This window comes from Pantherophis guttatus, chromosome 13, assembly GCF_059756535.1.
Source record: "Pantherophis guttatus breed Tessera chromosome 13, ASM5975653v1, whole genome shotgun sequence".
Taxonomy (NCBI): Eukaryota; Metazoa; Chordata; class Lepidosauria; order Squamata; family Colubridae; genus Pantherophis; species Pantherophis guttatus.
The window spans coordinates 25,688,075-25,712,362 of NC_142075.1; the positions used below are offsets into that span (position 1 = coordinate 25,688,075).

General features: G+C 52.6%; 2 protein-coding genes across 2 annotated transcripts; both read right to left on the reverse strand.

Moving 5' to 3' along the window:
* Positions 1-1,437: 1,437 nt before the first annotated feature.
* On the reverse strand, positions 1,438-11,983 carry LIPC (lipase C, hepatic type). The gene is made up of 9 exons (XM_034409346.3): positions 11,756-11,983; positions 6,801-6,979; positions 6,124-6,303; positions 5,743-5,860; positions 5,158-5,391; positions 3,939-4,181; positions 2,705-2,825; positions 1,970-2,188; positions 1,438-1,792 (listed from the first exon to the last, which is right to left on the reverse strand). The coding sequence occupies exons 1-9, from the start codon at positions 11,838-11,840 to the stop codon at positions 1,693-1,695; spliced, it is 1,479 nt and encodes a 492-aa protein (XP_034265237.2). The 5' UTR covers positions 11,841-11,983; the 3' UTR covers positions 1,438-1,692.
* Positions 11,984-14,581: 2,598 nt separating this feature from the next.
* AQP9 (aquaporin 9) lies at positions 14,582-23,765 on the reverse strand. The gene is made up of 6 exons (XM_034409361.3): positions 23,267-23,765; positions 18,218-18,344; positions 16,631-16,768; positions 16,090-16,208; positions 15,567-15,784; positions 14,582-14,896 (listed from the first exon to the last, which is right to left on the reverse strand). The coding sequence occupies exons 1-6, from the start codon at positions 23,366-23,368 to the stop codon at positions 14,719-14,721; spliced, it is 882 nt and encodes a 293-aa protein (XP_034265252.2). The 5' UTR covers positions 23,369-23,765; the 3' UTR covers positions 14,582-14,718.
* Positions 23,766-24,288: the final 523 nt, after the last annotated feature.

Genomic DNA, 24,288 nt, shown 5'->3' on the forward strand with positions numbered 1-24,288 from the left:
CTGTGAGTCTGAAGGCAAGTGAAGCAAACCCGTCTACAGGCTACGGCAAAAGTCCATGCAGCTACGGCTCCGATTCAGTTGCCGCCTTGCACTGGCAATGTGGAATGACGGCTTCCACTTCTCCAGGGAGGACCCAGGATGGCCAGCTGTTATGCCCAGCTTGGAAAGGGCATTTCCCAGAAGGAGCTAAGGGGCTTCCCTTCCACCCCCGAGACTCTGGAGAGGAGCTCGGAGAAAGATGACACTCCAGATTCTTGGAGGTCTTGGGAAGGGAGGGAATGTGGCTCCATCAGCCATAACTCAGGAGTGCTGATGGAGCCCTTTGCCTACTGTGTTTCCTGCTCCCTGCAAGGGATTCTTGTGGCTCAACAAATGCTCGCCCTTCAGAACTGAAGGGAGGTGGGAAGTCAGTTCTTCGTTTGCTCTGATTGGAGGGAGGGGGGGGGCAGTTACAACCACGCAAATGGCGACCCAGCCATTTTTTGCAAGCATTGCCACACTCCCTAAAACAGATAGTGCTTCAATCAGGTGGCCCCATCAGCATTTGAGGGGGCTTTACTTTTGTGGGTCCCCCCCTCCCATTCTTCTGAGCCTCAGTGCAACATTAGGGGAAAGACAGCTGTTAACGATAGCAGGCTTGGCAAGGCAGCTTCTGTTGCTGGATTCTGTTGAAAACGGAGCACCCCATTAGAAGATGAAGCCCTTTGCTTCACCTTTCTGAAAATATTAATTTGCACAGCTACAATATTCTTTGCACTCCAGCAACTAGATTTCTATTATTATCCTGGGATTCTGGACAGCAGTCAGCAAATTGCAAAATATTTAATATAAGATATGTTTGTGCCATATGGCAGAGAAAAGGGGTATGTGCGTATATGGAATACAGGTCCGCCTCTCCTTCCCCCAAGCTTGTGGCACAACCCTTATCAGCAAGGTCAGCCTAAACTCTCTGAAAGTGGTCCTTGCTAGCCTTCAGCTGGCCCTCCTCTAGAAGCCTCTTCCCTTCTCTCCATTTCCTACCCTTTGAGGTGTTGGACTGAGATTATGGCCTTCAGAGCCTCCGCTCAGATGGACAGTGGACCCTCTCCTGAATGCTTTGCCAAATGGAGCCGGCTTTCTCCCCAGGGCAACGTTAGGCAAGATGAAGCGGTCTCTTCTTCAGAACTGCTGCTTTTTCAACCTTAATTTTTAATGAAGTAATTGTATTTGACCTTGCTTTGCAAATGTGTTTGCGCATCAGAATGAGCCGTTCAAATGTTTTTGGAGTCCAGTTCTTATCTGCCAAAGCCAGCATGGCCAAAAGAAAAGTGATTAGCCCTCCCCACCCCCTCCTTCCAGCCAGACCAGTAACAGTAATGCCAGAAATCCTAACCCTAACTTCCTAACAGCATAACCCCTTCAAGGAGAAAAAAAGACTTTTTAGTCCAAAGACGTGGATTATTCATTGTCTTTCTGCACAAGGCAGATTTAGTTTCAGTTTTTTATTCACTTTTTATTTGTTTACTCAATCTAGTCTTGCATGTATACAATTTACAGTACATCCTGATCCATCACTTTTTTTAGGTTTCACGTTGGCGTGCTTGTACAAAAAAAAGTGTTCCTTTTTTCTTTTCTTTTCCTATGGAAAAGATAACGCTGAGACGCCTCCCCTCTGGACCAGCTTTTTCAAACATTTGCTTATCATCCATACTCTCATTTCAGCTTTTGGGAACTGACTTCGCATCTCACAAACATTTTCTCATGACCTGGATAGAGGTGCAAATTATCCACACGCTGAGAGCAGAACATCATTCTGAAAAGAAGGAAAAGAGAAAAATTAATGACTAAACCAAGAGTGAGTTTCTTCTTCAAGGCCAGGGGCAGTCTGAGAGCTATGAAATGAAGATGATAGTTATTCACTTTTTCCATGCTGCTGGTGGACCTGGCTGCGGAAAGCAAGCCCCTGTTGCACAGGTCTGGGCACACTTACTTCTGCTGAGTTTCTCCTGCCTTGACTCGAATGGACGTCACAATGAGTCCTGGCCGACGGTCCCCCTTTCTCCAAGGGATGATGGTTTGGACAGTGTCCCAAATGTTTTCCCAGATGGCCGTTCCTTCCCATTTCAGTTTGATCATCATCAGCTCTCCAATATCAATATCCAGAGGAACAAGAAAAGTGTAGGTTTTATTCTGAGTGATGCCTTCAGTTCTAACAGAGAGAAGAAGAAACCCTGTAAGACCCACTGCCTGGGGCTTCATGGCACAGAGGGGTCTGTTCATTTGTTTGTGTTCTGCTCTTCCACCAAATCGTCTCTGCCGTGAGCCAGCTCAGCAGCAGCAGTGACAAATTTCCCAATTTAAAACAACGATATGTTCAACGATTACAGATGTACATTACTAAGAGGATCGATGTATCTATGGTTTATTGACTTCAAGTAGAATGATGCAAAAAGAGTCGGTGGATGGAGAATAGTACAAAAGAGGTTGAAGCAAAAATTATGTCCAGGTGTGGACATCTGGCTCCAGGACCCCTGCATCCCTGGGAGAAATGAGAAGCTATAAAGGTGCCGCTACCTGTGCATGTGCCATTTTGTCTCCACATGAAGGGGCACTTTGAGGAAATCAGCCTCAGTGAGAAACATGCCAAAGCACCACATGATGTGAAGTGTGGCTTTTGTGCCAAGGCCTACAACATCGGCCACCTTGGGCAAAGTGTGGAACTCACAAAGTGATGGAGAGATTTTCCACGTCATCTTTGTTGCCAGTCAGCGAGATAGTGAACGTTGGATCAATTCGTGGTTCTTGGAATTCGTGGATGAAATGGATTTTAAACTGATAGTGATAAACTGTGGAGAGGAGAAGAGAGCAAGGTGAGTTTTCACTTCCATAGAGACATAAGATATATATAGCAGTTCATCGTTTATTTCTCTCTGCTCTAAAGAATGTTCAGGCCCTCTGATCAACATCTACACCTGGAGCCTCACTGCAGGCAGGGCGTTCCTCCGGGAGCCCTTTCAGCTGAGCCTCCCCAACTCTGTTGAGGTCCGTTTCCTGGCCAGAAATCACAGGACTGCAGCACCCACACATCTGGGGCCTCTGAAAAGGCTTCACGTCCTCTGAATTTAGCCAGACCCAGACCTGGCAGGAGACCCTCAGGACTGCCTCTGGCCACATCAGCCGCTTGTGCAGGAGACAATCTTGCCCGAAGGCTGACCTGAACACCCACCCACGGCCTTTGCAGAAGGGTACCCTAGGACTGGGGGAGGGGCATTTTGGTGTCTTTTTTCATTCTTGCTTCAGCTCCTCACATGGTCTTTGCAAAGGTCTTTTGAGAAAGGAATTGCAGGTCACTTGATGGAGCCTAAAATAATAGCTGCTTTGTCCTTATTGTTAGCTTTTGTGAAAGGCAACTCTTATTCTGGAGAGCTTCAGGCGTCTTTTCTTCTGTACGTAGCACAGCCAAGCCTAGCAAGGGAGGCACGTGGGGCAGGCTGGGCCTCGGGAGAGTAAAGCCCTCCTCAAGTTGGTGCCTGAGTCCAACTCTTGCGTGGACAACCGGCCACTGCCCCGCTGGCAATCTGGGCATCCCTCCAGGTAGTTTGTGATCATTTGTTCCAGGCAATCTTCCCAAAATATTTTGAACAGCCAGGTATGTACGTCTGCTTAGGAAGGGGCACAAACATCAGGTCAGGGGCTTCCCTGCCTTTCCTGGGGTTTTAAGGGCTATAGACATGAGCTTCTGGCACCCCCTACTTGCACGAATGAAGCTGGCTGGCCCCAAGGGCAGGATCTCGCTCAGAGGGCTGGTTGTCTCATTTGTGGTCAGCCTGTTTTCCTCTTTGAACTGGGGCCATTTGGAATCTCTACAGCCGCTACTGTCTGAGGACATCTTGCACAGAGTCTGGCCCATCCACAAGACCCCCTGGGGCTGGTCCACCGTTGCCCATTCCCCCACCAACCTTTGAAGGGCATCTGAGGTTGGGTCTTCAGGAAGAGCCTCTGGCTGCCAGGGACCCTGGCCTTCCGAATGTGGTAGCCCAGGGTGTTGCACCGGTGGGCCCGGCAGTCGAGGCAGCGTCCCTTGTCAAACATCTGCATGTTCTTGCACCAATAGCCTGTGATCTGCTTCTGGCTGTATCGCAGGGAGTCAATAAAGAGATGGACCGACCTCTCATGGGCACACTTCACCGTCTGGGTCAGCCCTGCAGGGAAACAGAAGGGTGGCATTGAGCAAGTCAGAGGCTTCTCAGTCCCACCAGCTGCAGAATTGACCACTCCTCTCCAGTTGCTACTGCCAGAGTCCCTCCACCCTCTTTGGTCTCCTTTTGAATCATTCCATGGGCAGACTGGGAGGGATCACCTACTGATCAAGAGGTCAAGGTTTTCAAGCCCGGGTTGGTATCCTAAGTCGGCAGCAAACTCAGCATTACCAGAGCCCCAGGAACCCGGGTCCTTTGGCATGCCAGGGAGTGCCCTGCCTGTGAACCAAGGGCTCCTCTGCTTGGAGACCCCCATTTGGCCATCTTGGTGTAGAGATGAGCTCTCCTTCTGATTTAAAGGCTGTCATAACATGGAAGGTTAGGACCCTCCCAGCAAACCCCCCCCCCCCCATTCCTCCCTTGTAGGTTCCGCAGCAGGGGTGAAATCTACTTACCTTCCCTACCGGTTTGGAAGTGCATGTGCCACGCATCACATGCACACGCAGACTCTCTGTGCATGCGCAAACCCTTCTGCGCATGCACAGAGGGTAAAAAACAGGTTACTTCCTGGTTAAAACCAGGAAGTAACGACCAGGCGGGTGGACAAAGCCTCGCGCTGCCATCGCTACCGGTTCTCTGAACCACCCGCCACCATCGCTACCGGTTCAGCCAAACCAGTCAAAACTGGTAGCATTTCAGCCCTGTTCCCCAGGGAACTGGCCATGGAGACCCGTGGTGCTTCCTCCCAGAACTCCTGGCAAGGCAGAGCAGGCGGAATGCCAAGTCAATGAGGGAGAGAGAAATGAGAAAGGTGCCCAGTGATTAAAGCTCAGAACGCCTCATTCAGCCTCTGGCTTGCCCTGACCTACTCAGCAGCCTGCTTTCCACTCCGAGTTCTGCCTCCGGGCTCCTGCCAGCCCTGAGGGACTCGGATGGAAGGCTCCCAGCCCCCGGGGCCTCCTTTAGTGGCCTCTCCTACCTGTGATTCCGTACTGCACGATGTGGTTGTAGACGTGCATGATGTGACAGCCAGGTTGGAAAGTTCCCCCATTGGGGTAGAAGTCAAAGTGCGCCACAGGCTGCTTGATGCCGACGCTGAGGCCCATGTGCTGCTGGGTGAAGGTGTGGATGGCATCCACAAAGTCAGCGTCATCTGGTGAGAGCCGGTCTGTGGGGGACATGCCTTCAAAGAGGGGGCCGGCAGGGTCCAGGCCTGCAAGGGAGACACAGTGAGGCTTGCAAGAAATATGGCCCAGGAATGATCCTCAGCTCTTGGCCAAAGAGCCCACCTCCAGGTTTTGGAAAAGGAGGGTAGCCAGAGCTGTAGAGGGGCGGAAGCCTTCTCTTCCCTTGAGCAAGCTAAAGAGAATGATTCCCCTTAAGTGTGAGCCAGTCAGCAGAGCCTTCGGGGAGAAATGCTCCTTCCCACCCAGCTTCAGGAACTTCCTCCAGATGTAGCTCTATCAGAAGCCAAGGAGCTGGCTTTTCCCTCAGCTGCCAGTCCTGCCCACCCAAATGGCCAGGTTCACCCTGAAGCAAAGTCCGACCAGGCTGATGGACTCACCGGTAATCCTGCCAATCTTCCCATTGCCTCTCATGGAGCTGCCGGCAAAACCGGCTACGTGGGCCCCCAAGCTGTACCCCACCAGGTGAGCCTTGCTCCGGTGAAACTGCACAGTTTCCTGGAAAAGAGCCGGGAACGGATGGAGGACCAAGGCAAAGCAGTGAGCAGTTCCACAGTCCCCTGAGCCAGCCCAGAGCACCCGGCCACCTGGGAGGCCTGAGCTGGTCCATCGGAGCCACTGTGGTTGTGACCACACGGCCCACCAGGGCAAACGGTGGCTCAGCTCCGAAGGCTGCAATTGGCTCCCCTTCAGGGGTATCCTCAGCTGGAGGGACGCCCTCTTGAGCAAGCCGCCTAAGTGTTTCTCCTCTCGCTGCTTACCTCCAGCCATTCCAGGAAGCGAGCGATCTCTTGGCCGACGTCTCGCGTATTCTGCACCGCAATGGGGTAATGTGCATGTGCTAGAGAGAGCCAGTCAGTGATGATAACGTTGGTGTCAGGCAGTTGGGTTTTGAGCTCTTCGGCCAGTTTCCAAATCCAGCCTTCGAGTCTCCGGTCCACCTGCAGCCACAGGAGGTGAAGGGAAGCACCTTGGCCTGGGGGTCAATGGCCCCCTTGCAGATTGTGTGCCAGCAGACCAGGGCACCTCCCAGTTCCCAACAGCCCTGGGTAGATGATACCACCACACATACAAAGGCAGCCTTGGCCCTCCAACATCCCATTTGTCCCTCTGCTATTGCAGGAGCTGCCGTGAAAGGGGCAAGATGTGTGCCACAATTCCATGGGTAGGTGTCAAGTTGTGGTGTGGGGAGGAGGCTGTTCCTTCTAGAGAGTCATTTTTGGAGCAGCAGGCATGTTCCTTCTTGTGAAGAGGACTGTGTTTCAGGACCATGCGTGGGCCCCTCCGGCCCAGGGGCAGGGGGGATACAGGGCTTCTTCCCCCAAGGAAGCTCTCCACCCCCAGCTCCGGTGTGTCGCCACCTCAGCTGCGTGCAAGGAATGGACAGAAGTGGCAGCAAGACAAGCCGTCCTCCCTCCCAAGGGACGAGACCCCTTACCGACCACCCGTGGATGATCATCACCAGTGGGAGGGAGGCATTGAAGGGACACTGCTTGAGCGCCTCCTCCTGGCTGGGCTCAATCAGGCAGCCCTGCTCCGCCCTGTTGGAATACAGCAGGAATGTGGCCTTGAAGCGGAAAGAGCCTCTCCTGGTGGGAAGCAGCTGCCGATGGGAGCCTGGAAGAGACAGCCAGCAAAGGGGGTTTGCCCTGCTCTGGCTCTGAGATGTGGGGCGCTAGGCCCTCCATTGGCTGGCTGCTGTTTGGGCAACATTCTCACGACTTACCTCTGGCTCGATTCTTAACTCAGAAGCTGCCCAATCCTGCCGTGGCTCTGAGCGAGCCCAGTTGCCTTCCTCCAGCAGACTAAGCCAAAGCCCAGGAGATCAACCTCCCAGGTCCACAGCCTGTTTTCCTGATGAGTCTCCCTGCCGTTAAGGCCAACACACACCATGACTCACAAACCTGCAAAGGGGCCCTTTGGGGGATCATCTGCCCAGATTTGGCGAGTCAGACAGACTCTGAAAAGGTCACATTGGAAAAAAATGTCTGGGACTCCACCAAGCATCATGGATACTGAGACATTCCAGCATTGATGAGATTGGGGCCCCTGTGTTTGGGGGACCCCCGGAGGGCCATCTAAAGTACCTTTATAGCAACCTATGAGTTTTGTGTCTTTGCAATGCAACAGAGGAAGCACAATGTTGCCACTCAACGTCTGGCAGCCTGGGAGGAGCAAGTGGCCCCACTGCAACCCTCACACAAAGTGAGCCTCCCAGAGGTCTGGGGTGCCTCTCCCCTCCCCTATCCAGGCTCTGGAAGAGTTTCAGCCACACAGTTTGTCCCGTCTTGGACTCTTGCCTTTATGAGTGGGGGATCATTGGAGCACTTGTCCCCTCCTTGCCCTTCCAATATATCCCAAAACTACAACTTGCTGTTGAGGGGTGCATCTGAGCAATCCCCCCAAAAAAGCAAGGCAGGCTTTGCAGACTGGAGGGGCTGCTAGGTCCTATTTTTAGCCTCCATTCTCAGCAGTCCAGCAGAACCCAAAGCCAGCAGCGCCTCTCATGTCCTGCTGCAGAATCCCCTCTCCCTTCATTTCTCCTTTCTTCCGTGAATGGCTTGGGAGCCTGACCTGATAAAACTGAAGGACTTTCCTTAGGCCTTTGCAAGAAGCGCAGGCGTAACATTGAAGCACAGCCTCCCATCTGTTGCAGCAAGGAGGCACGCAGAGCCCCTGCCCTCCTGCAGCGGAGATCTGAGGTGCAGAAATGCAAAAGAGAAGCGATGTTCTTGCCCCCCCCCCGGAAGCACCCAGTGCCAGGCTACCCGGCAAGTATTAAGGCTATGGATTTGCTTGCTGAGCAATGGAGCTGAGCAGGGAGTTGCTAGTGGCTTTTCTTGGTGTCCCAGGGGCCTCAGAAACCCCTTCTGCTGGCCCCTGGGGCCCACCTTCCTTCCCTTTGCGGGGGGGGGGGGCTGCAGCGGCAAAGAATGGAAGATTGCGCCAGAGGTCACCGGTGCCGCTGAATGAGTCAGAGACCTGCCCAGAAGATTGCTCTGATCTTCTAATCTGGCCGTCCACTTCCTCTGTTTGCTCTTCCTGGGCAAAAGGGAGACTTTCCATTGTTGAGTCCACTTTGCTTGAGCCATGTCAGATGCAGCCATGGACAAAAGACTCAGGATATCCCGGACAACTCTGGGCAAACCCTATTGGCTCATTTCAATTCTGTTGAATTGCCCTAACTGGGGGAGGGGGAGGTGGTCTTTGGGGGGACAAACGAAGGTTAGCACTTGGACTGCAATACAATGCCTTGCTCCGTGGATCCTGCTTGGTCTCCTGCCCAAGCTGTGCTTGGAAAGAAACTGCACCAGCTGAGGGACCAAGAAAACCAAGATCTTCCTGGATCTTGGCTTTCCAACCCAGGGAGTGCCGGTGTTCTTCACTGGCCCTTACGTGGCCCTGCTGTCTCCATTCCCCAAAGTGCCAGTTTGCTCCTGGGCGTTTCTCCTTTCCTCCCCAGGTGGTGAAGCTCAGAAGCAGCTCCACACCAGGTGATGTTTCAGTAGCAGAAGCGATGCCACCCACGCCAGCACTGCTCAAGTAGTGGCCAAGTCTCTGCTGAGCTGACTGCGGTGGTGGCTTCATTGCAGGCGGACCCGGCTGGTCCAGAACCTTTGGTGCCATTGGAGCCCCCATGATCTCTCACCAAAGAGAGCAAACCAAGAGCAACATTCTTGCCTCTTCCGGAAGGAAGGCCCTCGTGGGGAGGAGAAAATCTGTTCCAATTTCATGAGCTCATCTGCTCCTGGGCATAAAAGGTAACCCAGGGCAAAAGGGAATGACAGGCGCTGCAGAATGCCATTGCTGGGCCAACCAAGCCCAGTTTCTCCCCAGCCCTTCCCCTGGGATTAGGGCAGCAGAACTCGAGGGGAGGAATCTGGGGTTCTGTCCCCAATTCTGAGACTCCTGCTGCACTCCCAGCCAGAAAGGACCGTCTCTGTTACAGCCAGAAGCAGAGATGAACGCAGGGAGAGCTGCTTCTGCTTTCTGCAATGTGTTAATTCAGAAAGGGTACAGGCCGTATTTATTTATTCAAATAAATAAATTTATGTGGCTTCTGCATTGTATTTATTTATTTATTTTATTTTTTATTTATTTAAATTTATATTTAAATAAATAATTATATTTATATATTTTTATATTATAATTATATTATATATAATTATAATATAAATATAAATTATGTTTATATTTAAAATCCCTTTATTCATAATTAACTAGGGTGAATTCTTCCCACACATTTCTTATTTGCAGGTCCAGAATAATTGAATGCAAAGCCTGAAGACTCGGGAAGAAATTAAATTGTCCCATTCATAATTAACCAAGGCAAATATTTCACACATCTCTGCCTCTATTTCTTATCTGAGGAATTTGTAATAAATGGAGACTGAAAGGAAAGAGGAAAATAGCAGGTTGAGCAGAATCCGCCTCTCTCAGTGCAGCTGATCGTCCTTCAAAGCTCACAGCAAACATCTGCTACCAACATGTTACCAAAGGAGATCATTTTCTACCTGGGTGTCACTTAAGACCTCAAAGTGGTGGCTTATCAAAAATATCAAAAATCCTTTGTTTAATCAGATTAGTCTGGAGTGCACTAAGAGGCTTATTATATTAATTGTCAAGTCTTTGCAACCCAGAACCATCTTCTTCCTCTGTTAGCTAGCTGGAAGTCTCTGTTCTTGCAGCTCACAGGACTTGCAGGACTTGAAGCTGATCTTAAAAACAGAGCTAGATGCTCTCCAGTTGATCCAGGAAATGTGGGGCACCCTTGAGGCAAAGAGGCAGCCTCCTGCTCTGCAGGAGCTCAAGGAAGACAGTCCCCTGCTTGAGGGAGCAGGTGAGGCTGGCAGAATTCAGCTGCTCAGAAATGAGCCCACCGGTGGCTTCTCTTACATCAAACAGCTGAGGAAGAAGCAGTGGGGGCCTTGAAGAAATTCTTCCAGGGCTTCCCACAGCTTTGCGACAACCCCAATATCAGCCAGCGCCTTTTGGAACCCCATCACCAAATCTCCCCTACAGCCAGTCTGTAAAAGCTAAGAAGGAATTCGGGCACCAGCAAAATGGAGAAACTGAGGGTTTTTTTAATCAATTGGTCCCAGTATGTCTGTTTGCTTTCTAAGTTGTGACAAAGAGGGCCAGGTTTTCTTTTTTATATTTAAAATATCTAGTTTGCAGAAATTACGAAGGGGGAAAAATTAATTTTCCTTCAGCCCCTCAAGCAAAAGTAACTTTCATGCAGCCTCAATTTAAATCTCCAACTAGTCCTGCAGTATTACAATCTTTTGTTTTGTAGCCCCCCCCCCCCCCCAAAAAAAAAAAAAAGTTTGCTTCTTGATCCTTCTGGCAGCAGGCAAAGCTGCCACCCTCCAAATCGCTGCCTGAAAAGGAAGCCCAAATCAACATCCTCAGTGCAGCTGCTAAGCAAACACCGCTTACTCCTGTCCGGAGATAAAAGCTGTTTGTCTGGCCGGTGTCCAAAGTTCTCATGAAGGGCTGAGGACCCCTTCGCTACCCAGGACCAGCCAGTCCTGGCTCGGGAGTCCTGGGTGGCTTTCAGTGGCTGCTGGCAAAGGAGCTTCCCTAACCCATTCTTGGCTCTAGGGAAGGAGGGAAACTTGGGCCGGGCTGCCCCAAACAGCCTTGCGGGACTCACAAGGGTGTGGGGCGATCTGGGCTAAGCAAAGAGACTGAGAGGCTCTGCTTCCCTTTTGGGGACCCCTGGATGACAGTTTGCCACCCCCCCAACATCTGGGAGGGGAGCAATAGATCCCTCCCAAGGAGAAGAATGAAATAAGAGTCTAGGCGGGGCCTTTTCCTAGCTGGGTTTTGTGAATAAATGCAGGGAGGATCCAGGCCCCAAAGTGTGGGGCAGTAGCTGATGGCCAAGAAAGAAGGGACTCTGAAGGACAGGCTCAGGATGTGCCAGGGAGTCAGGCCAGAGGAGGGGTGCTGCTGCTAATCCAGCAGGCGAATATTGCTCTGGGAACACAAGTGAGTGTCAGCAGACTCCAGGGACAATGTGGCAGGTCTTCCCCCCCTGCCTGCTGCAATCGAGGGCCGGAGAAATGGGTCCCTCTTCAGCCAGGTGGAGGTAAACTCCGCTGGACTTCCTCCCTCCCACCCTCCCTTCCTCGCTCTCTTTCCCCATGAATGAATACGCCGCGCTCCCTTTTCATGCTGAGATGCCTTTGCTGCTCCCGACCACACTCGGGGGCAGAGTCAGCCCCCCAGGGCCTCTCCTGTTCTCTGGATGGGAAGCGCCAATTCCGGCGAACAGGGAAGAGCCACCTTGTCCCTTGGAAGCTGGGGCGGGGGCTGTTTGAGCCGGACCTTCTTCCCAATCCCCCGGGGCTGCACGAGATGAGCCCCCTCCCAGAGGCCGCGGCTTACCTTTCTTTCTTCTGCCGTCGGGCTTCCCTTCAGCAAGCAGTACGCAGAGAAGGAGCAGCAGCGGAAAGGCCAGGCAGCTTCTCATGGTGCCTTTGCCCGGTGGTGGAGGGACGGAAGGGGCCCTCTTGCCGCCAGTAGGTAGTGAGGACTAGCAGCTTATTAATGATTAACCTTTTGCATGGAATTGTCTGTTTCTCCTGTGCCCCCCTAGACAAATCAACTCCGTCTGGCCTGATCAGAAGCTGTTTTTGGTTCCTAGAGGGCCTCCCCCTCCCCCTCCCCCTCCTGGCCCTGGGGCGTCCCTGAATGGGTGAGAATGAGAAAGCAGCCCTGAAAGCTTGGGGGGTGGGAAGGAAGTCCACTGTTTTCATTGACCTTTCTCCAGAGATATTGCGAAAGGCCAGGTGGGAGGGCAGCCTCAGACCTTTCTCTTGTTGAGGTGGCACCCCTCTTCTCCCACCCGAGTGAGGTGAGGCTGGCATCCACCCCCCAGCCTGATGGGGCAGGACCTGCTCCAGAGAGGCGGCTCAGAGCTGATTGGGGCTCAAGTGGGGAGCCCATCGGCTCCTCTGGGATCCTCCCCTGGCCAGTTGGTCAACATGGCCTTTGGCACCATCCTGTTTGCCCTTGTCTGCCCCCTCTCCCCCGCCTGTCTCTCATCTCTTTTCTGCATCTGCTTTGGCCATCCTCTTGAAATCTCCCCAAAGTCTGTCATGATTCCCAGCCTCCCCTTCTCAGCATTACTGCTTGATTTCAGCTACTACACCCTCCCTGGGAACTCATGACCCCCCACTTTAAGCGTGCCATCTTCACCTGTTCTTTCACCCACATTGCTGATCTTTGGGGGCTCTAAAACTAGGACAGGGGGAGGTGCATTTGGACAGCTATGGAGCCGGCACCAGTTTCCTTGACCAGTTGGAGAGATGGAGAAGAGCCATGGAGTAAAGGGCAGCTTGATGGGGGGGGGGGGGGGCTCAGGGCAATCACTCCTGTTGCAAAGACTGCAAAGCAAACAAGGGAGACAAGCCAGGGTTGCTTGCTGGGTCCTCAAGAGATGGGCCAGGACCACCAGAAGAGGGGGCCCCTTTTGCTTCTGGACAAATGGATTGGAGGGGGTATTCTCTGCTTGCAAACACCTCTTGCTTCTTCCTTGGATGCCCTCCTGGGGGGGGGGCATCACTAGCACATACACGCCCCTCCCAGGGAGATCATGTCTTCCCAAGTAGACACTGGCATTGTGATTGGGAGAAAATGTTCTTTATTCACCGTCCCTCTGGATGTCCCTCTGGAACAAGGCAGAATTGCACACTGGAGCTGGAGACAGTCAAAGAAGCCAGTTCGAATCCAGCGTTCAGCACCTTTGCTGAAGTCAGAGCTGCTCCTTTGGCTTGACAAGAAAGAGATGGCTGGACTGGGGGGGGGAGGGGGCTCTAGATGTGTTCCTTTGGGGGTCCTGACAAATGCTTTGTTGTCTGTGTGTGTGTGAGAGAGATCATAAGCAAGAGAGGTTCTTTTTTAAATTATAGCCAATTCATTGACCCACAAGAGACACTAAAGTCCTGGATCCTGGAGTGGGGGCTTCTGTATGTCTCTGGTGTTCATCTTGTTATGTCAGCGCTGGAAGAGAGCCTAATTTGGAACGCTGACATCTGGTATATAAAGGATGGAAAGCGGTTTTATTTTGTAAAAACAAATGTATAAAAGTGATATGACTTCCTATACTCCATTTTATTGCTTTCTCTATACTGTTTCTATGATAATCACTATTACAACATACCCTGACAATGCTTATACTCATTACTATTCAATATGTTATACTCCATACTACTCAATTGCTACTATTGCTACTCCCTATTATTCTACTATGATTTCCTCTAAACTATGCTCTCCACTAGTCCACCTCAGGGCTTCTTTCTGTCTGGAGCCCCTTCTGGGACTTCTCTGCTGCTGCTGTTGCTCACAGCCCCCCCCCCCCCAAACTCCTCTCCCTCGGGCTTCTCTGGCTGGGGCCCCTTTGGCTTAGCTGCAGAGCTCCAAAACATGCATCCTCCCACACCTGGATCAAGGTTGCGGCTTTGTTGGCAACTCTGCTGGGCTGCTGCTGGGGAGAAGGCTTGCATGGGGGGAGGGGAAGAAAGCAGTGGAGGGGCCTGCCACTTTTGCTAGGCAGCCTCCTCTTCCACAAGCCTTGGTAGTACAGGGGCTTAAGGCACCCTGTTATTAAGCTGATTAAGACCAGCTGCCTGCAATTCTGCAGGGTTCGAATCTCGCCAAAGGCTCAAGGTTGACTCAGCCTTCCATCCTTTCTAAGGTAGGTGAAATGAGGACCCAGTTGTGGGGGCAATAAGCTGACTTTGTATAAATATACAAAAGGATGAAGGCTATTGCTGAGCACATTGTAAGCCGCCCTGAGTCTTCGGAGAAGGGCGGCATATAAATCAAATTAAAAAAAAAAAAAAAACAAGCCCCCCCCCCCCCCCCCGTTCAGAAATGCCATTCTCTGGGGAGCAAGAATGGTTTGCAACAGCTCAGGAAGTGCCATTCTCTGGGCAGCCCCTTTGGGGGAACCTCAGTGCCCAGAAGAGCTGAGCTGGTTCTGGGTGCTGCTCTCCTCTGGCTGCCCAGATTGAAGCTAAAGGTGGTTTTCGAACTCAGGTGTGGAAACGGCTCTGCTAGCTGCTCAAGGGGGCCCTGGCCCAGCACTGGAGGCACCCAGGAGGACAAAGCGCTGCCTGGGGTTTTGCCAGACACTCTTTGTTGTTTGGAGGGAATGGAGACTGAAGACCTGGGGAAGGAGGGGAGATGGAGCAGAGGCAAGCAGAAGGCCAATGAATCATTTTCTGATTTAAAAATAACTTTCTTGAGGGTTTGTGGTGAGAGGCTATTTTGACCTCCTGCCACCTGTGGCTTTCCTGTGGGCTGTGGGACCTCTGGTGGTGGGGGACTGGGAGCTTCATTGGGCCCTACTTCCCCTCCTCCAGGTGGGTCAGTTCATGTTCGTGGAGGGCGTCCGTGTCTGTCTTCCGGCAGGGGGACAGGGGGAAGTGGTGGACCTCAATGAAGAGCATGTAGGTGGCAGCTCCCAAGGCTGCCCCGACCATGGGGCCGGCGATGGGGACCCACCACCAGTTATTGCCAGCTCTGTGGGGGGAAAGAAATAGGCAAGTTTCATTACCACGGATTTAGAGGGTTGCTCTCAGGGTACTTAATCCTCACTAGCCCCCAGACCCCTTTGAGCCTGTATTTCTTGCTTAGAACCCACCAACCTGAACCCACTTCCTGAGGCAACGGCATTGCTTCCGAGGAGAAGCATTAAGCCCTTCAATTTGGAAATGAAACGTCCACGCAGAGCTAAAAGCGCGCCGATGGTCAAAGAAGGGCCAAGGGCCACTTCTGGCCTGGACGCCCCAGGACGCCTAAGCAAAGGGAGGCGCTGGCCACCCGCTCTGGGGAAAAACAGCCGCCGTGATTGGCCGCCAGATGGCAGCCTTGCGCTGCGCTGGCTCGACGGGCGGCTTCCGCGGAGAGCAGCGCCCCGCGGGAGGAGGCGAGGCCGGGCCGAACTGGACCTACGAGGCGGCGGGAGGGCACAGGGACCGGCCTGAGGTTTCTGGACTTTGGGGGGAGCCAGCTACGGGGGAGCCCCGCCAGCCTGCTCAAGTCTTGCTCTTCCACGGAGGCACGTGGGGCGGCCTCGGGCAAGACCCTCCTGCTCAGCCTCGCCGCCGCACTCCTCCCGCATGGAAGCCCTTCTGGGTGGGTTAGGAAAGCAGGGATGGCGATGGCGGATGGCCCAGGGCAGAGGACTCACGTGAAGACTTCAGACCCCCACCCTGCCAGGTAGGTGAAGAGGCGGGGGCCCAAATCTCGGGCAGGGTTCATGGCGCAGCCGCTGTTCAGGGCCATGGAGGAGGTCAGCAGTATGATGAGGAGGCCGATGGCAATGGGCTCCAGCCCTTTCGGGACCCCCAGGTTGCCCGTGTCAAAGATGGCAAAGACCCCCAGGATAAGAAAGGCCGTGGACATCATCTGGCAGAGAAAGACAAGGGCTTTACCCCTCCCCTGATGGTCTCCAGGCTGCCCCCAGCCCTCGGACCCGGGGGGGGGGGGGGGAGAGAGAAAGGGTCCCTCAGGTTGCAGGAGAGAGAGCGACTTTAGGTGAGGATGGGAAGCCTCTCTCGGCCCTGATGCCACCTTTTCCATTGAGGTGCCTTTTATTGGCATTAAGAAGGCCCCGGCTTCTGCCTGCCCCTTCCTGGGGCTCAGATAAGTCACAGCCCCTCCCAAAAGAAGAAAAGTGGGACACCCTCCCAAGCAGCCTGCCTGCTCCTTACCTGGTCTGCGAAGCCATTGGTCAGGGACAAATATTCCTGAGGATATGTTGCAAAAATGTGTGCTGTGGCGTTGGGTCCTGTGACGGTGAAGATGCCATCCGTGTAGAAGATGAGAGCATCTGCGGAGGAAGTGACAGGCAGCAGCCTTGGAAGAGGGAAGGGGCAGCCCGCCTTGCCACAGAAGAGCTGAGTCACGAGTGAGGGAGGCTTGGATTTTGCGGGTTTTGCAAGAAACAGAAACGGACGCCTTGCTTAGGTGCGGAGAACCCCCTTTCTGGTTCTAAAACTGGATGCCTCTTGTGGCCTCCCACAGCACTGAAGGGAAGCGAAACTGGCTTCTCAAGCAGAAGCTCCCTGGGGCCCAGGAAAATCTCTGCCCGGAAGCGCCTCCATGGGGTTTCCGCAACGGCCAAACAGTGTGCAAAAGTGGCCACAAATTCCGGCCCGTCTGGGGAAAAAGTCACCTAATTTTACAAGAATGTTTTTGGGTTCCTGTGTAAAATGCCAGCTGGGGCAAAGGAGGCTACCCCCTCCCACTCACCATAGTTGATTCCAAAGACCACAGCAGATCCAAGAAAGGCACCCAGATACTGTGCCAGGACATAAACGGGGAATTTGGCCCATTTCATCTTCCCAGTCAGGCACATGGCGAAGGAGACGGCTGGATTGATGTGACCACCTAGGAGACGAGAAGAGAAAGAGGCTGGCTGATGCTCCCTTCTTGGTCCCTCGGATGGATCCCTTCTCAAGGCTGCTCAGCATTGGCTGCCAAGGAGATGGTCCTTGGGTTGTCAGAAGGAGCTTTCCTGGGAAGGTGGGCTCAGCTAAGCCCCCTGGCCCAGGACAGGCAGGGCAGACCCGGAGGTCTCATCGTAGAGCTCACACTGGACTGTCCGCTGGCAGCTGCCCAGGTGGTGGGGTGGGTGGACGCTTGCAAGAGGCTCTCTAGGACTTCTCCGGAGGTCTAAGGTGAAGGGCATCCCACCACCCAATTTCCCCACTGCCTCATGGAATGGTGCTTGAGGGATGGCTGATAAATCATTGCATTTCTAACATGCCCCAATGGAAGTCATCTCAGTGGGCACTGGGGTGGGGGGTGCCCGCTTGACCGGAATATCTATGTCCATCACCTGAGAGACGAAGCTTTCTCGGCTTCAAGAGGTGACATTTTCATTGTCTCTTTTAAGGCCTGATTATTTATTTATGGAATCCAATTATTTCTATCCTCTCTTTAAGTCCTGGGTGAAGGTTAATGATTTATTTTGGAGGAGCATCAACAAGGATGAATAAGAGATTAGCAGAAATCACTCTGGATCACCAGTGGCTGAGTTTGGGCAGGTTGGGGTCACGGGTGAGGGATGAAACAGGGCTGCTGGAATCGGGTTCAGGATCACTAGATCTGCAGGTGCCCAGCCAGGGGCTTCCAACCACAGGGGAGGGGTCCTGGCATCCCCCCTCCCCAAATGTGGGTATCCACTGTCACCTCCAGACAAGGTCTGGAGTCCCAAAGGAGGCAGAGCCAAGCAGAGGCTCCTCTGACTGAGCCATTCCTCCCCTCCGAAAGAGCCTCTGACTGACCCAGCCTCTTGTGCTGCGGGGGGGGGGGGGGGGTATTTTCCCACGGTGCCTTTGCAGGGCCAGATTCATTTCTCTCTGATAAGAAAACAATGCAAGGCCAGGAGAGCTGATAGCCTGCACTAATGGAAATTGGCCCTCCCCCTGTCTGCTCTGCCACCTCTTTGCAAAAGGTGAAAAAACAAATGGAGACATTTTGAAAGATCCCCACTTGAAATCTCTCCTCATCTGTTTCCCCTGTGCCACGATTCCCCTTTTGGCTCACAGACACAACCGCTCTCTGCACCGGGGACTTTCCTGAGGCCCCCTTGCAGCCTTTATGAGATGCGCTCCGGAGCCACCCCCTGCTGGGACCAGCACATCTGAAGGCTGCTCTTCTTGGCAGGGGCTGGTGGGGGCTCCTGGCAGGGACCACTCCCCACCCTGTGGGGCCCTTGGGACCCTTGGCGGAAGGAAGAAAGGGCTGATCTGAGCAAGGGGCTAAATCTCCAGCTGCAAGACAGCAGCCCATCTCTCCTTTTCCCAAACCGATGAATAGCAAATGCCAGCTTACCAGAGATGCCTCCTGCCACATAGACGGCCAGGGTGACAGCCATGGCGAAGCCAACAGAGATCATCAGTGCTCCTCCCAGGGCCCCCCTACTCAGAACGGTTTGTGCCACGCAGCCACAGCCCAGCGCCTGCAGTTTCAGAAGGAGACAGGTGAGAACAGCAGCTGCCCACCAGTTGGGCAGTTCGGCCTTCCCATCTCTGGCTCTGACTCCGAGGGCCCTTCGCCTGCCTGCCCAAGGGGTGCAAAGGCCCTCCTGGAGCTCTTGGTTGCCAGAACTGGGTGGCTGGGATGCACTTTTGCACCACTCAAAAACAATAACTATTGTCAGTCAGGGGCATCTTGTAACTCCCGTCCACCAGAGGTGCCCCCTGCGTATTTCTGTGGAAAACAGGCCCCTCATCCCTAGGGATGGATTCTTGCCATAAAGATGGCATCATCTGAACATGTATCGTGTGTGTGTGAGAGAGAGAGAGGCGGGGGGGAGGGAGAGAAGCAATTTGCCATTCTTTTAAGACTATATAGGACCTTTTGCATATCTTTGCTTAGAGCTATGAGATGCCATAATTTTTGTGCATAGTTTATGTCAGACAAATATTTGTTGGATGAAAACCAACAAATATACCACAATATGGATTTTTTATCCATATTGTGGTTAAGTTCTTTCTTTTAATTAGTCACAATGATTAAATTATTTGGGAGCCATTAGGCAAAACGGGATGTGGCGCCTAAAGTTTAAACATGCCTATTTTGTCAGCCAGAAAGCTTTTTTGAGAAGCGGGGGGGGGGGGGAGGGGGGGGCCTGCTGAGAACCTTTTCAGTCAGGACCTCTAGAAGGAAAAGCATGATTCAGAAGGAAAGGTCCTCCATAAAATAGGAAATGGAGGCCTCTGTGCTTGCTCCAGAGCATTTCCCACTCTGCTCCTGGCCGTCTATGCACCCCGAGAAAAAAGTCCGTTTCATTAGGTGTCGGGGAGAACCTCTCCTCTTTGGAGTCACTGGAGGGGGGGGGTGGAGAGAGGGAACTTTGGGGGCGTTTTGAAGAGGCTCTGTTAAAGAGTAGGACTAGTTAATTATTAATAAGTAACTAGAGGTTTTTGTAAACTATGGATTGACTTTATCAATCTGTTTATCATATTTATTTGCTGCCCATCTCACTGTCCAGGCAGAATTTATCTAGATTAGTTTTGTCTTTTCCTGCAAGAAGTAACATTTCTTTTAACACCTGCCAGCGAGAGTCAGAGGGCTCTCGCACAAACACTGCAGACAAGGGGCTCCTATGCAGACAAGCTGTCCGGAGGCACCTCGGACTCTCTGGTTTTGCAAATGAGATCCTCAGCAAGGATGGTTAGGGGCGCCCAGACAAGGGTCCTGAGGGAAGCAGCAGAGTTTATCATTAGCATAATAAACAGGACAGCTGACTTGCCAATATATGGCAATGAAGTAGGAGTAACTGGTTAATAAGAGTATTATGATGTATTACAGGATGGCTTTGGCTTATGGGTGTGTGACTGTCATGTAAACTTGGTAACCAATCAGCAATTCTTTTCCTTTCCTTTCCCCTGCTCCACTGTATAAAAATAACAGCCCATTCGCTGGTGGGCTCCTTGGGGGTGAAATACAGAGCTTCTCCTACAAACACTTCTCTTTCCTCCATCTCCTCACCCAGGATCAGGTGCTCGGGCAGTTGGGCTGGCCACCCCCTCCAGAAGGGCTTCGGCTCCTCCACTGGGATCCCTGCAGACCAAGAGGCCTTGGGGGCATTGGGGGGAAAGAGGCACCGCTGCCCTTCAGGCCAGTGTTGGGGAGCAGGACCTCAAGGGAAGAAAAGGATTTGGGTGTGAGCAAGCAGGACATGATCCTAGCCCTGCATGAAATTTGGAGCTTCTCAGGATGTCAGAGCAGGCGCTGAAAAAATTCTCCTGCAAGTGAGGCCAAGGTGACCTTCTGATAGCTACCAACTCATCCTCTAGCAGAAGGCGTGGCTGGTTGGAGTTGCAGGGAGTAAGGAAGACGGCCTTGATGGAGATAAGCAAGAGGAGCTACGTGGGAGGCACATATGCCCCCCTCCAAGCCCTTGTCCACCATGGCCACTTAAATCTTCCAAACTTTTTGAGCAATTAACAAGTCCTCTGGGGAGGGTGGGGGGAACTCGAAGGGAGGTGGAGGTGCTGGTGGTGGCTGTAATTCGTTTCAGTGACCTGAGCCACCTTTTCTGGGTAAATATCCCCATGTCCTCCGGCCTTCCCAAGGAAAGTTGTGCGTCTGCATTCCACCCTGATTGTATAAAAGCTGATGCCAAGCCAGCCTCGGGTTGTCTCAAGGCTTCTGATGCCGAGAAGTGATTTCTTGAAGCTCTCCCTGGGCCACACGCTGGAAGCCTTTTTTCCCAGCAGTTCCCATCCCTCCCCTTAATTGAACCCGGAGCCAGCCTTGGAATGGGCCAGAGGGCAGAGACTGGGCGCCAAGCAAAACTGAGTCGCGACAAGGCACTGCTGAGTGGGATGGGCTTCTCTCTGGACTGAGAAGAAACGAAGAGAGGCAAGAAGAAAGCTGGACGTTGGGCAAGCCGTGAATTTTTGGGCAGATGCACCACCTGGGCATTGGCAGGGCCGACTCCTTTCAGGCATGGCAGTGGTGCATTCTCTCTCTCCTGCCTTGATTCGTCTTGTGAAACAAGTTAAAACAGAACTCTCCAAATGGTGGAATCGCCAAAACTGGAGATTTCAATGAGTAAAAAACCCCTGGCGGCACTAAGCTGTCAGCAAAAGGGAATCAAATCAGAGGCATTAAATCCGCTCATCATCCACCCACCACCCACGCACAATCCGCCTTTACTCTCACCAACAGGCCCGTCTGCGGGAGGAACTGAGCAGAGAAGAACGTTGCCTTGTGCAACAAGTTAAAACAGAACCTCCCAAGGGTGAAATCACTGAAAATGTGGAGCAAACAATGGCACCAAGCTGCCATCAAAGGGGCACCAGATTGAAGCAGCGTTAAGCCTCCAGCCCAGCATGTAGGGGGAAGATTCTGCCAGCCAACTGCTACCCCAATGGAAAAAGCCAGCGGCATGGCTGGTGTGGGTCTGGGGCCTCCTGACACCAGTCCCAGGATGGTCCCGTCCTGTCCCCTCGGGTCGATCTTCCTGGGCGTTTTTCTCAGAAAGTCTCCGCAACCCCCTCCCCCTTTTCTCCCCCTTTTTCTCTCCTGGACATGCAAAGGCAAATAAACTGGCCTCTGCTTGGCTAACCTTTGACTCTGACTAGCAGCCTCCGCTGTCTCCTGGTGCCTGTTTGGGGACGGGGTCGTTAGAGATCACCTGTGCTGGAAAGAGCTAAGAAGACATCTGGCCGCTCTAAAGGCTTTGAAACATGGAGACCAGGCTGCAGAAATAAGTTCTGGCCGATTGAGAGCCCACGGCAGGACATTGGGTACCAGTTGGGCAGAGTGAGGTCTGCAATGGGCAGGAGCCCCCCTCCATATTTTCCAGCGTGAAACCATCTCTTGACCCAGACAGTTCTTGCTCAGAGCTGATTGTGGAATCGAACATGGATTCCTCCAGGGTGCAAGGAAGATTGTAAAGCACTTCACACAAGAATGGTCTGCATTGGTTTCAGGTGGCAGGTGGGGGGGGCTTCCCAAGGGGTGGGATGGGAGGCTGGCAGGTGAGGGGCTGCTTGGAAAAACAAGTCACATGGAGAGATGCCTTGTAGCCAGTAGCTTAGCTGCAAGTCAGCTGTTCTGTTAAAAGCACCAGGCTCCCCGGGCCTCTCGTGGTGATCTCTGAAGAAGGGAGCCTCTGCCACAGGCCAAAGGGGACTCCACAGCCTGGATGTTGGGACTCCCCCTTGATCCTGTTATGGGTATGGCTATAATCCCACCCATCGTGCTCTACCTCCAACTGCAAGTTTGAAAGGGAAAACCTCTCACACGTTAGTAAAGCAAATAAATGCCTTTAAACAAAGGTCAGAATCAAGCCTGTAGCTTCACCCTTTTGTGGCTGTGGCCTTGTCCAGTTCTGGGATGAGATCCTAATGACAACAGAAATCTCGACTGACAGTGGGCCAACAGGAGAAGGGCTGCTTCCCTGCCCTTTAGCTGCTTCCTTTTATGAGTAGTTAAGTGAAATGTAGAAATATGCAGCTATAAACTCTGTGCCTATCAGAAAACTCAGAATTAGTTTAGAATAACCGGTGTTCTTTATTCCAAGGAGCTCATATTGCAACATCTTGTGCAACTCCAGCTCTCCCACGGAGCTGTCAGGATCCCGTCTTGGGCAAGTTCTCCAGAAGGTTACTCAAGGTCCCAGGAGACCCCGTCTTCATGGAGCCATGGCACAGACTGGGTTGTGGCTGCACCCCTGAGCAACGCCTGTCTGCTCTTGGGCTGATCTTGGCCAAGGACAACTGGAGGTGCACAGAGCCTGGCTGCTTTTGTCACCTGGCAGGGGCTGGGAGCAGAGGCAGGAGAGGGGTTGGTCATGGGAACGGCCAAGTTTATGCCAGTCTAGCTTTCTGCTGTCTGATGCTCGGTTGATGAGCAGTTCAACCAGACCCCCAGAAGCCCTTGGGGTGCTGTGGTTTACCTTTTCTAGAATATCTAACATCTGTGCTGAGGGACGTGAGGAAAAAAGGGAGCTGTAAACATTGGTTGTGGTTCCTGATGGAGCGCCTCCTCTCAGCATGGCAGGGATTGAGTTTTATGCCAGAGCTGGAACTGGCCTGGGCACAGCACCCCTTCTTCCTATTTCCCTCCCTTTGTAAGCCTGATTACATCTCACCTGGGGATCAGCCCAGATGCAGAGAGAATGCCGTCCAAGTAGCAGATGTGCCCCAAGGCAATTGGGGGAACAGGTGGGGGCGTGGGGTAGAAACAGACTCAGGTCTTCACAAAACCGACCAAACCAGTGTCCACCCAACCAGCTGCAACAACCATTTCTGTGTACTTTTAATTTCTGAGCAACATTTCCAGCTCCCGTTGCTGAGCTTGGTTTGGGGGCCACCAATGTTGCACGAGGGAGGGAGGGAGGGTGGGGGAGGAGGCCATACTTACAATCAAGATGAAGGTCCCCAAGAGTTCTGCCAGCGCTTCCTTCAGCAAATTGTTCTTTAGGGCCACTTTTTCTTTCAGGCTCTTTCCTGCTTTCTGTGTCATCCTGGTGTCCTGGCTGGTTCTGACTTGGGAAATGTGCAGTCAAATGTGTGTCCCTCTTGCTTTTTTTGAACTTTGGCTCCCTCCTCAAACGGTTCTTGCAAAACCCCGACCAGCCAGGGGGTTTCTCGGCCTCCCTTTGCCTTCCCAGATCACTCCTTAAGAGACCCCATTCTGTGCTGCCCTCTAGGCATGCGCCGGGCTATTTATAACAGGCCGGAGATAAGGCAGGGCAGCCCCTCACTTGCTGCCAGGAGAAGCCAGCCAGCTGCTGATTGCACAAGTAACACACAAACAACACACACACACTGGCTGTGATAGCTGAAATCTGTGAAGGTTCAGGAGAAAAAGGAGAGTGGCGAAAGGGAGCCTCTCTTTATATATCTGTCAGAGGCCAGCTGGCGATTGGCTGGTGCTGCAGAGCCTCTGTGGGGAGGCTGCCAAGAGGTGTGTTCAGCCACACCTGAGCCATGGGTTCTACACCTGGCTTGGGGGCGCAGGCTGCCTCCACATGCCCTGGTGAGAACATACCCATTTCTCTAGACCCAAAGCATGAACCCTCCCAGAGGCTGATTCTCTGCCAGCAGTTTACACGCTTCCTTTAGCCATTGCCACATCTTGTGGCAGGGAGTTCTATAGGAGAATTCCACACTGCCCTGCCTCCTTTCGTTCCTGAAACTCATCTTGACGGTTTCATCAACTAACCTGTATTCTAGATCCGGAGAAGGGGAGAAGCCATGTTCTCTCTCTGTCCTTGTGACAAAGATGGTTTTGTAACTACTTTGATCAACATTGATTTTTCTTGGCTAAATAAACAGCTCCAGAAATGGGACTTTTCCCCACTTGGAAGGCAAGCAAAGCAGCTTCTCATGACTCATTGCAGGTCCCGGTTTCCCCTGTTTTCACCAATAAAGAAGCCCAGT

Coding starts and splice junctions, on each gene's coding strand:
- LIPC (XM_034409346.3), bottom strand. CDS start 11,840: ATGAGAAGCTGCCTGGCCTTTCCGCTGCTGCTCCTTCTCTGCGTACTG. Junction 5,392..5,742: donor GAAGATTGGCAGGATTACCG/GTGAGTCCATCA, acceptor TCTCCCTTGCAG/GCCTGGACCCTGCCGGCCCC. Junction 4,182..5,157: donor CGTGCAGTACGGAATCACAG/GTAGGAGAGGCC, acceptor GTTTCCCTGCAG/GGCTGACCCAGACGGTGAAG.
- AQP9 (XM_034409361.3), bottom strand. CDS start 23,368: ATGACACAGAAAGCAGGAAAGAGCCTGAAAGAAAAAGTGGCCCTAAAG. Junction 18,345..23,266: donor TGGGGACCTTCATCTTGATT/GTAAGTATGGCC, acceptor CTGAAACTGCAG/GCGCTGGGCTGTGGCTGCGT. Junction 15,785..16,089: donor CCAATGGCTTCGCAGACCAG/GTAAGGAGCAGG, acceptor TTTCTCTGCCAG/ATGATGTCCACGGCCTTTCT.